This window comes from Corvus cornix, chromosome 7 (genome assembly GCF_000738735.6).
Source record: "Corvus cornix cornix isolate S_Up_H32 chromosome 7, ASM73873v5, whole genome shotgun sequence".
NCBI lineage: Eukaryota > Metazoa > Chordata > Aves > Passeriformes > Corvidae > Corvus > Corvus cornix.
The window spans coordinates 2,189,891-2,202,320 of NC_046337.1; the positions used below are offsets into that span (position 1 = coordinate 2,189,891).

Consider the following 12,430-nt stretch of genomic DNA (forward strand, 5'->3'; position numbering starts at 1 on the left):
AAACATTTCAAGACAAAACAGAAAATACATAAACAAGAGGAAGAAGATGACAGGAATCACAATCCTTGATCTGAGCTACGCCCTGGAGTTGTGCTTGAAGATTTTCTGAACATTCCCTTTAACTGCACCTGTATCCCAGTTCCAGGCTTCCTTAAAAACAGCTCATCCTCTATTAGCTACTATTTTCTGTACACCTCAAATGGCCAAGATGAATTGGCAACTCCCTTTTTTGTTCTCAGCCAAGCATTACAGCTCAGCCCTCAGCACCCCTTCACTGTGTCTTTGCCCTCTGTGTTCAGTTTTTCTCCTCCCAAACAAAGAGATGCATAAAAACATGAAGTAGTTGCTGATATAGTCATCAAAGAATAATTAATAAGGCTGTTTAAGTAAAGCTTAATTCTCTGCTTTAGGGGAGAGCAAGCGTTAGGACCTCGAAACCAGGAGGGCAACAGAGACCAGCCATGAGACAGATCCCCTTCAGGAATGGTTTGGCCCTTAGAAATCCCCAAATCCCACAGCAGGGGCTCACCTGGGTGGGAACAAGCACGGGAGGATAGGCCAGCTTGTGATGTCTGTACATCCAGAAGGAAAAGAGCACGATCACTGCAATTCCCATGATAGGCACCAAGGAATACAGCAAGGTGTTGAACAGAGGTGGCTTCGGCGTAACAGGATTGGAAGTTGCTGAAGGGAAAAAAAAAAGGACACAGCTTTTAAGGAACAAAACCAGGCAGTGTTTGAAATGTGCAGCAGCCTGATTTTCTAACAGCTCCTGCCAGCAGCACAGCAGGCTCCCAGCAGCTGATTAGCCAGCACAAACTAACACCTGGTTAAAAGGCAGCACTCTGGAAAGCATGGGAATAGCTCAGATCCCAGATTCACACTTCAGCACGGTGGAATTCTGTGCCTCCAACCCCCACCAGCCTACAGCAAGCAAGGGGTGTTTGTATTCCCAGGGGATTGCAAGAATGCATCACCTAATGAATGAAAAACAATCCATATGGAGGTTTAGCCTTGCACAGGGCAGAAATAACCTGCCAGCACTTCTGTGCTCTGCTGCTCGGCTGCAAGGAGGAGTTCTCCAGGTGAAGACACTTTCACACAACCTCAAAAAAGGCTCTGGAAAAGCTGGAGCTGCTTCAAAGGCAGCCACAGCCCCCTGGGGCAAGAGAGGGCTCATGAGAGGGAAGAATGTCAATTATTGCCTTAGCAGCATCACTGACAAAAATGACAATAATATCTCCTGGGTCAACAAAGGCTATTTTAATCTCCCAGAAAGTGTTCTTTCATTTCATAAACAACTTCCTCTGGCTATTTGGTACATGAGACATTTGCTGGTTTCAGCTCAGTTATTAACATCACTCCGTTTTCCAGCAAAGCTTAGATTCCCGACTGGAAGAAGATAGGCAAGAAAAATCAAATCATTTTTTAGCTGCTGTTTTTTAAAATAATTATTTGTTACATCTGCCTAATTTGATTGTCCTTCAGAACCACACAATATGCTGAGACTGAAGAACCTACAAGAGAAGAAATTCTTTCCCCCTTTTGAGAGGTTACTGTATGCATTCACAGAGGAATTCAAGGTCCAGCTGGGATAAAGAGGATTTTTTTGAAGAAAAGGAGCATCCCCAGGCTGGCACAGGGATGATTTACACACTTACAGGAGCTTAACCATGCAATTAAGGTAAGATTTGACAGTAACTTCTGTATCTTAAACCAGGCAATTATTTCAGATTATCCTTCCTTCTCACCCTTGGAAAGAGCTGAAGCACCTTTTATTGATTTTATAGGGAAGAACCTCTCCAAGTGGAATAAATGAACTGGCAATTCCTCGCCTCTGCCTGGGAATGCACAGAGCTCTATCAGAACCCTCTGGCAGCAAAGGCAGGCCAGGACTTTTGGAAAAGCCTGATCTCCTGAAGAAGCACCACGTGGAATATTCCCATCAGGAGGAACTTACGCTGCGTGACCTCCATCTCCGGGAAGTAGAAGAAGCGCTCGTTGCACATGTTGCCCTCACAGCAACAGAAAAACACCTCAGGGCTGTCCTTCTTCTCTATGCAATCATTCCTGCAAGAGAAAAGAGTCAAATGGTCATTAATCTCGAGCTGGGTTGTTTTTGTTCTGGAAAAAATATGTGCCCATCTTTAAAATTTCTAAAGTGAACATCATTAAATCGCCCAGGATAACACAGTGTCAAAGTAACAGCTAAACCTAATGAAATAAATTAAATTTTGATATTTTATATTGCAATGAAATTTTATTACAAGAGAAACACATTTTTGCTGTTTTTAAGACAAAGTTAAAGAAAGCCACCAGAAGGACACTGAGGAACAGTTCACAATCTAGATTTAAACAGGACAAACAAGGGATCAAACAGCTGGTGCTTGACCATAAACCCACAGGACAGGGCTGGAGATAAGTGAGAAGGAGAAATTTTAAATTTTATTATACTTGTAGAAAGAAATGATAAAATTTCTACAATTTCCTCTGCCTACATTATGCTCAGGGACAGGGTTTATTTCACTGAATTAACTGCAGGAAAGACTTTTTTATTAATACTCTGTTAACAAATAAGCTGAAACTATTCCCATCAAGAAAGAAAAAACAGGCACCAACCAGGAGCCAGCCTGACAGCAGAATTAGAAAAGCCTGAAGAAATACTGAGGGATTTTAAACACAGCTGAACATTGTCAAGGAAGTTTTGGGCTCATCTTCAAAACTTGGGGTTATTCCCTAGAGCCAGCTCTTGCTGTCACCCTGTCCCGTGGCTTCCAGGGAACATTTTCTCTTTGATGTCCTTAATCTGCTGCTGTTTGGAGTCACCCCCACGAACTTCCAGAGCAGTAAAACCACCCCATGCTCCAAAGATAAGATTTGGGCTGTTTTGGACAAACACAGCACTGTGTGTGATTAGCTCAAGTTACTTAATGAGGACTTACTCTGTTTCCAGCTCTTTCCTTACCGTCCTTCCTGCATTTGATTTCTTTTTCCAATTTCTTTTCTTTGCTCAAGGGAGAATTTAATCTCACAACTTTAGGATTTTTTAAGATTGTGGAACTGAGCTTTAAACTGTCATTAAAGCAGAAAACATCCTGGTGTGGGGGGCAACTTGACTTGGGAGAAAGGGCAGCAAGGCTTTCTTCTAACAATTCAACTTTTAAGAAACACAAAGGAAAACTTTTCTAAAATATTGCTGAAATAATTCCTAAATACTTTTTAATGAAGATCCACTGTGGATCTATTTCTTAATTCTCTGTCCTTTCAGAAAATAAATGTTTTGGCCCAATACAACCCAGAAGAATATTTAAAAAACTGCAACACCATTGCTTAAGAGAGTCATGACCTTTATTCAGTCAGCATCTAACAAACCCCAAGTCCTGCTGTTACTGCTCGTGGGTACTTTCTAGACCATCTGTTAGCAACAAAATAACAAGGAATTTAGAATATTCTTAGAGCTGCCATTGAGCTTATTAATAAACTGCCAAAATACTTCCATGATTTGGTAAATTGCAGACACAAAGTGCTGACTTTCCAACTCTAAAGAGTTTGGAAAAATCAACGAGAGAATTTTGCATCCTGGTTGCAATAATTATATTTGCACTGTTTGGCAATAAGAAGGCACTACAGAATCTATTATTAATGGGCCAAAAAAGAATAAATGAAATACCTGGGTTCTTTTAAGAAGGTAAGACAACTGCAAACAAGACAGAGTACTCACATGAAGTCCAGTCCCTAAATACAAGTGTGCATCTAAAAATAAGGTAATTATTCACGGACTCATTTGTCTCAAGCCGTGGTTCCAGAGGGGATGACGTAGAAATTATGGAGAGGCAAAGAGTTTACAGTGACAAATCAATTTTGAAAATTCCTAGGAAAACTCACCTGTCATAACAATTGATGTCATCCAGCCAGCAGCCTTGCTTCACAATTTCAATTGATCCAGAAATATTCTTCCATGTAGCAAAGCAGTGTCGCCTTTTATCTTTATCACCATAGCAGGGCTCGATCCCACTGCGATTGGTTTTATCCTTTTCCCAGTTAGCGTTGTAGTAGATGCACTCCTGTGTTTCTGATCTGCCCAGGATGGCACCTGGGAGGAATGGGAAACACAATTAAATGGAATTCTGAAGAATCAGGCATATGAACCAATGGAAGCTGTATAAAAATATCATTTACTGCTTGTACCAATGTGCCCTCTCTCCCCTCTTTTTAATAAAGACAGAAAACACGTAAAGTTCAGCAGCATTCCAAGTGTTGAAACATGAAACAAAGATCTTCTGTGAAGTCAAACACTGACTTGCATAACTTAGCAAGATTTGCAGAAATGAAGAACAAGTCATGGCAATACTTCTCCATGAATAGCAATAGCAGAGAAAATTTAGAATGCTGAGCAGCGAAGATTTAATTAAAATATTTGCCAAACCAGGAGATTTAGCCAGGAAAATTCACCAAAAGGCATTTGTGCTTCTTATCTTGTTACATGAGACAAAAGAGCAGGGAGTTCATCTCAGAAACCCCCAAAAAAGCCAAGAGGTGTTTGGGGGCAAGGGCATCACAGAATCCAAGAATGGTGTGGGTTGGAAGGGACCTTAAAGTCCATTTAGTGACCATGTAGGAAATCACTCTGGGATTCTGGGATTCTAGTGGAGATAACCTCAGAGTTAATGGGATATAAAGCACCAGTCTGGTTCCTGCAGAGGTGAAGGGTTGTTGGGAAGCAAAAGTGTTAACAAAATACAGGAAGGGAGTAAGAACTGCATTTTATGCCTGTTTTTTATCTTGTCTGACACTGCCCAGAGTGTGCCATCAATCTTCATGGAAGCTCCACCATTTAACTTGTATTAAACCCATGGAGAAACAGAGAGGGAGCTCGAGGAGGTGGAGAATCAGAGGATCTACTGAGGCAGGGCCAGGAGGATGCCAAAGCACTTTGCCTGTATTTATCTATACATTTAATATTTTTAACACATTACACAGCACCCTGAAGATCAGACTAGAAGAGAAAAGGTCTCCCACGGCAGATTTTTATGTATTTGCTTGCATCACCTCCTTTATCCACATTTATCCACAAGAAATGTGACCCAGCAACCACTCCCGTCCATTCCTGAGGATAACGAGGATTATTCCCATCTGAGCCTTGCTGCAGCCCTGGGAGAGCTGAGCCCAGCACTGCCCATACTGAGCATCCCACATTGCTCCTTCCCAAAGTCCTGCCTCTGACGCATTCCCAAAATAGGCCGAGGCCGCCGCTTCCGTGCTTTGGGCAGGAGGCTGGCGGATCAATGGGAGAGGGGCAGGAGCCAGCTGGGAACGCTGCGAGGTACAGCCTGGGAACCATTATATTCCTTGTGCTGCCACGGCCTGACCTTTACAACTCTCAGCTATGGCAAGAAACAGATGAGGCAACAGATTGAACAATTTGGTTCTGTCAGTGCAATAAAGCAGAAGTCCTGGATTTCTCTCACACGTGCCATTGCTTTTCTCCCGCTGCCAAGCCGAGCTTTGAAGGACCACAGACAAGCTGAATTTTATAAAATTCAGGAACTGCAGTAAAACTATCGTTGCATAAATATTCTGCTTATTCCTGTCTTCTTTATAGTCAGGTTTTCTTATCCATTAGTTTTTTAATCCATTAATGCTCTAATCAGTGACTGGCAGCGGTCGCTCTTGGTTTAATGACCTTGGATCTGGCTGGGGCTTCTCACCTGAACGGGCACCTGCAATAGGTCTGGCCAGACTAACCCAGGCTTGGACAGACCAGGACAATCCTGGATTAATCTTCCCAAGCAGAAAATCAGGAACATGATGGAAGCAAGGCAAGAGGAGAAGGGGAACCACACAAAGAAGGCAGCCCTGAGCCCATCTGCTTCCAACCAGCTCTGCCGTTCCCTCCACAGGGATGGAGCTCCCAGGGGAGAAGGGCAGCTGGCATTCACAATAAAGCGAATTTATTACGCAGAGCAGGTCTCTAATGAAACTCCTGTACCCGTTCCAAGTGCACATGGAATTGCCAGGTCCTCAGAAACCAATTCCTGAACCTCAAAAGGCAAAATGCTGCTGTTGAAAGAAGCCATAAGCAAAACTCCAGCAGTGTCCTATGGATAGAACGTGAGGTAAAGCTTGGGAGGAAAACACACTGGGAAAGCAAAGGGCACTGAGAACAGAACAGGGTTTAGTTTGGGCACGTTAGCCAGATCCCACTGGATGTCTGTGTGTTCCCACTGCAGCTCCAGTGCTGCTCTATCCCTCACACTCGTGCCCATCCACGACAGTGACAGAGGGAACAAAACCAACACTTGAACTTCTGAACCACTGTTAATACAGGAAACAGCAGAACTGGGAGCAGTTCCATTAGAGAGTACATGTGCAGCCTGGAAAACCTCACCTCAGGAGGAGCTGGAAGCATTGGCTGCCATTTTTCAATCAGAAAGACTGAATAACTGGAAAAAATCTACCAGTTTTTCAATTAAAAAGGGGCAAACAGTGAAATCTCTGCACAGCTCCTAAGGACTAACACGGCCTTAATTCAGGAAGGGATCACTGGGAAAAGGTGCTGGATGGAACGGGAATTGTCTCTTACAGGTGTCACCACGTTACACCCAGGGGGGAAAAAAAAAAGACAGAAACTCCTGGGAGTTCATCATCCAACCTTATCCACTAAACCTAGAACTGAGCAACACAACCTCATGGGTCTGTAATGCAGGAATGGTTTCCTGGTACTTTATGTGCGATGTGATAATGATCATCTCCCTCCTTTTCCAGGGAAGACTTCAACACTTCCCACGTCCTACCCTCATTCCCAAACCCTGCTTTTGCTGCATGATTAGTTGGTGACACCATGTAAAGACACAAAGGGCAAAGGGAACTGAATCTGTGAGCTCTCACTGGTTTATGAAATGTAACAACATTTTCACGCTGAAGTCATGAAAGTTGATGAAAAGCCTACAAAGATTAGTTTGATGGTGCCAAGGACACTTTTTTTTTTTTTTGCTATTCCCTAGAAAACTTACAATATATAAAAGAATTAAAGAGTGAAGTTCAGTCTGGCAGACACCTCTGCCTGTAACAGAAAGGTTACTTAAATTGTGTTATATTTGAGATGAATTTGAGCCCTTTAAGCACTGAAATACAAGGAATGGAGCAGTTTATTAGAATAAACCAGCAGAGCAGAGAGGCCTGAAGCACCACAGGGACTGAGTAACTTATAGATAGAATGGCCCATTCACCAAAATATCTCCATTGTAACACGCTGTTCTAGAGGAACAGAAAAGAACAGAAAATGCAGCATAAATAGAAATAACACCTTGGGAAAAAAAACTTCAGCTGCTGCACAGGTACCTTTTTCAAGTACTTGCCCATATGTGTTATTCTATTTGTTTCCACAGTGATCTCAAACACTTTCTAGCCCTACAAATATATCTAAGAACAGACTACAAATATAGACTGAAAAGGCCCAGCTTTGATGTTTCCGCAAGCAGGAAGCAGGATTTTATCATTCTCTATTTTTTCTGATAACACCCAGGGGAATATTTCTCAAAGGAAGAAGAAAGAAGTTATTTCCAACCTAATAAAGCAAACTGAGTTCCAAGAGAAAGGACTTTTTCTGTCCTCCTTTTACATGCCACGATGTCCCCAAACTTATTTTGTTGATTTTTAGACTAATATTAGTCCTATTCTCACTGTTCTCAATGCTCCCAGGTCAAACAAGGACTGTACTTCAGATGAGCTGAGCCAAAGTACATTCATTAAATCCAAACACAGCAGCAATTAACTCAGGCAACGCAAGAACTGCAAAAAAGATAAACAAGGCAGGGAAGCAACAAATCACCTGCACTGCTGCCACACTGCCCTGGGAAATTTCAAAATTTAAAGATTAACCTGATGGTCCAGAAAGCTGCTTTCTTTTTCTAAAATAGTCTTTAAAAATAAATTAAGTTTGCAACTCTTGAACAGGGGTAAACTTGGTAAGTTTTAGTGTAAAGTTTTGTATAGCAAGAGCTGCATTTTTCTCCAGGATTATAGTGGGGGGAACAACAGGAAATCTGTATTTGCTAAGATATCTCATCATGTACTTGGAAAATATTTCAATTTTTTTGCAGTTCACACCTTTTCAAAATGGAAAATTTGTAGGGATGAGCCTGCCATAGAAGTATGAAATTCTGGAGCTGAGATAACACTTCTGAAAAAGAAGGAGAGAAGAATCTAGTGCTAGAAAATCGAAGGATGATCTACCCAAAATCTACACTAAGTCTTAAGAGCACAGGTTTCCCAGTAGAGTGGAAACTATGGAGGATGATGCCACCTAAAACCAGGGAACAGAAGTGAGAGGGAAGCAGGGGAAGGTGAGAGGAATAATACCGATATTGTTAAAAACCCCTTGCAGCCCCTGGTTTGCTTGGTGGACAGTAACACAAAACAACTTTTTTTCACTCTGAGTCTTCTGGACTTACGGTATGGAAAATAATTTTTAGAGTCAGCTGCTCTAACCAATTGATGATGCTATTTTACATATATAGATATATCTTGGTTTTATTTGCATGGTGTTCTTGCTGAAGGAAAAAAAGCTGGAATTACTTTTGCAATTTGTTCCCTCAGTCCCTCCCAGCATTGATAGAAGAAATTAATAATGTTGTAATAGGATTTTGTAGAGAACTTCCATTTTCTGCCTTGTACTTCCAAATATCTTATTTAAGCCTGGATTTAAGGAAGTGGGAAAACCCCCAGATCTCTGGTGGCCAAGTTTTCCAGAATCCCTTCAGAGCAAATCACATGGCAGAAAATGGAGAAAAAGGGTCAGTGGCCATCTCTGTTCTTTAGGTAGAAATTAAAGTGCCACTAAGAGCTGGTTACCCCCGAGATAAAGATTGTCATCCTTTGGGAATCTCCAGAGACTTGGAGTTAAGTGTTATTTTTCACACTCCCCAACTTCAAGGGAACACAGTAAAACACAGGCTGATGTTTTCAAGTTCAAACATGCCACTGCTGTCACTGCGAGGTGTGAGCAGCACACAGCACAAACACCTCTCAGCCGCTGCCTGATGATTTTTGTAGGGGAAAAAAGCTTGACAGATCCTATAAATTGTTTGGTTTGAGGCACAGCCTTGGGGCTGCACTCGCCTCAGGTGCTGGTGGCTTTTAGGCATTGCTGGTCAAACGTCCCCTCCCTGGCACGATTACAAGATGGTTAAAATATTTCACAATCAGTAACAAAGAGCTCAAAAGTTTAAATTCTACAAGACTGAGATGTTGGAAAAAATGGAATAGGGCCAAACAGGCACTAATGCTAGAAATGCCCAGTTCCCACTTTGGATTATCCTCCTCTCCCCAATGCAAAAGCCCAAACACCAAGAATAATAGTAAGGAGAAACCTCAATTAATTTTTTGACATTAAAACTTGCAAACTGGGGTTCTGCTGCACCCTCATGATCCTCATGATCCACCTACTCCTGGACTGCAGCTCAGGGAAGCAGCTGCCTGGAAGGAGACAGGGATTCTCTTCCATTGCACACAGGAGTGACACCATTTCCACACGGAATATTGGAATGCTGTTATTAAACTAAAAAAGAGGCCCCACAGCATGAAAGGCACCAATTAAGCACCTAAATAAACCACCTAAGGACACCCAGACTGGATCAGGAATTATGAATCGTTCTCAGAGATGAGTCTCATGCTGGTGGTGGCAACCAGAAGCATTTCTATTTTGGGACCTGCCAGGGAGTTTCCCGGGAATGATCTCAGATACCTGTCAGAGCTGTTCCTCTGATCTGAGAAGCCCAAAGCAGCAGAATCCTGCAGTGCTGCAGCTCACCAGATATGGGGAGCTCCTCTCAGTAATTATGAATCCCAATGGATTTCGGGTCAAAATTATCCTTTTTGGGGTTGGTGTTTGTGGAGGTTCTTCTCTGAGCTACAAAAGTTCCTAAGAACTTCCCAACCATGAGCTATGAAACGTTTAGGATTTTCTTCAGTGGAGGGTTGAAATTCCTGCAGCCTCATGGAGATGGGAAATTTGAACATATTAATCACTTCATTAAAAAGCATTGGGAAAGCTTCATTTTAGCTGTCTCCAAATCTCCTTCTCTGGTCAGGCTGTAAGAGAAGATCAGGAAATGACATTTTCTGCAACCCTTCTCCTGCACTGCTTGTTTCACGCATCTTCCAGGATCCTGCTCAATACAATCAGTGTCAATACTTCACCTCTATGCATAAAGAGAAATAAGGAATCTCCTCTTCACAGACTCCCTTCTGACCCCTCAAAAACATCACAGGAAAGTTCAGCCAGGCTAATTACAAGAAATTATTCTACCTTTTGCCTCCCAAGTCAGTCAAGCACAATGCAAATGGAACAGTTTGACTGCAAAGCAAACAGAACCACACACCAAGTCAAACAAAAACACAGTCAAGACATCTAAGAGGCAAGCATCCAACTCCACATTTGATGTTTCCTCCACATGATATATCCAACCCCCACTTCTTTTTCTGTCTTACAGGACCTTATATAACTATCTAAAAGACAACAGGACCAGTGTGATTCTGCCTTCAACTCAGCTCTCCAACAAATCTCTCTGTGGGTGTCGTGTCCCACTCGGTGCTATTGCAAGCAAAAACACCACCCAGTTATCCTACATGTGCTGATCAAGCTTCTTATTTACATTCCAATTCTTTAGCCATCCCTATACTTCTCTTTTTTTTTTTCTGTGGTTACAACCAAAACCCCAGCATAAACATACTTACAACCAGGTTTTTTTAAGAATTTTTAAAGCATCAGCTGTATCCTTTTCCTTCAAGCTGGCCCAGCAAAATTTCCAAGTGCTGAGCTCATGGGCAGGAGCTGCATGGTCAGTGCACATCCACTGCCCAGCACATCCAGACAAGCTCCAGCTGCCCTTGTCCAGATGGCAGCTGGACAGGAGGAGAGACAGGTCCCACATTTGTGTAAACACCCAGAGGGATTACCTGGGACCTGCAGGCAAACAGGATAACGTGGAGGGGAAAAGGCAGAACCCAGCCGCGAAAAACTCAAACCATTAAATGTTCCTACTCCACTGAGCTGGAAACCTTCCTTACCCCTCCCTCTTTCAACTCTCCAACTTATTTATGGAGAATCATCACTCTGAGCTTCAGTCTGGATTCCACATAGCCCATGGTCCTGGGGTTTTGTATTTTCATTTTCATTTCCCCACCTCATCCCAACAGGACTTCCCAAGTTCATCCTGCTCATACATGTGGCCAGAACTCCAGTCAGGACTTCAGCTATTCCCAAGGACTTCTCCAGTATGGATACTGGGTTTGTTTGCTAGGAAATACTCCTTCAGAAGCATTTTGGGATCAGCTGCATCACTAAAGGATGTCACTGGCAGCTCGTGGTGTCTGCTCTGATGCAAGAGCCCAGTTTGAAAAGCATTTTGGAGCTGTAGCGCAATCAAAAATCCGACTGAGCTGTGCAGCCTCAAACAGCTGAACTGGCACAAATGAGTGGAAGTAATTCCTTCCTTCAGCCACTAAACTTAAATAAATGTCAGGCTGCAGCATTACACATCTGAGTAAATACCTATCAGCATAAAAATGCTAATATGTTTGTGACTGCTGAACTCTCTTCCTGAAGCAAAACATCTACATAACCCCAAACTTCGCTGTATCTGTTTAATTCCATTTCCACTGTCCAGTCCTGTAGAGATCAAATTCCAAACCTTGTCTACATTGAAAGAATTTTAAACTTTGTGTCTTCATGCTCTGAAATCAGTGTTGATTATATTTAAAAATCCAGCAAAACTTCCTCTTTACCTCCAGCTAAAGTGGCTGTCACTTGAAATGGATTTTCTCTTTGTCCCCTCTCAGGCTGCCTCATTTTGCTCCCCGTGCCAGACTGTAATCTGAAGATTAAGTTAAAAATCCCATTTCTAGAGCTTGAAACAACCATGTTTACAGACAGAACCACTGTTGACATGGCCAGCACATCCTCTCCAAAGTCAACTCTGCCAGGCCTCAGCTCCAAAGACAACACCAGGGCTCAGCTGCAGCTCAGCACTACCAACCACAGCGCTCATCCTCAAGGAGCAGATCCCGGGACGTCTGAGGGAGGGAAGAGAAGATGACAAAGACTTTTTTGACTCAAGTTTCTTATTCTGGACTTGTTTTCCAGGGATCAGGGAAATCCAGAGTCCAGCTACCTTATGGAGTCTTCATTAAGTAAATGTTTTCACTCATAATTTAAATACTCTGATCATTTTTAACCCCCATCATCACCTTTTCATGCTCCAAAGACACTCCAAGTGAGCTTTCCCAAAGGAAGTGAGAACTGACAGATTTCACTAAAAATCACTATTAGGACTGTTTTTACAGAGAATAAATTCGGATATAAGTGACTGGTAAACTATTAAAAAATCATTTATTTAAGATTCAGAAGAAGAAAACAGCAATGGAATAA

The 12,430-nt window shown here is 42.4% G+C and overlaps 1 protein-coding gene and 1 long non-coding RNA gene across 3 annotated transcripts in view; one reads left to right on the top strand and one right to left on the bottom strand.

The window, feature by feature from the left end:
• ACVR2A (activin A receptor type 2A) overlaps nt 1-12,430 on the bottom strand; it is a 50,494-nt gene that overhangs the window by 15,754 nt on the left and 22,310 nt on the right. For both annotated transcript variants that reach the window (XM_010407186.3, XM_010407184.3), the window contains exons 2-4: nt 3,886-4,093; nt 1,961-2,070; nt 530-684 (exon numbers count right to left, since the gene is read on the bottom strand). In XM_010407186.3, coding sequence (XP_010405488.1) covers nt 530-684; nt 1,961-2,070; nt 3,886-4,093 — 473 coding nt within the window. The remainder of the gene's footprint in view (nt 1-529; nt 685-1,960; nt 2,071-3,885; nt 4,094-12,430) is intronic.
• LOC109145680 lies at nt 678-2,245 on the top strand. Its single transcript, XR_002047256.3, has 2 exons — nt 678-1,684; nt 1,791-2,245. It is a non-coding gene; the product is annotated as an uncharacterized LOC109145680 (long non-coding RNA).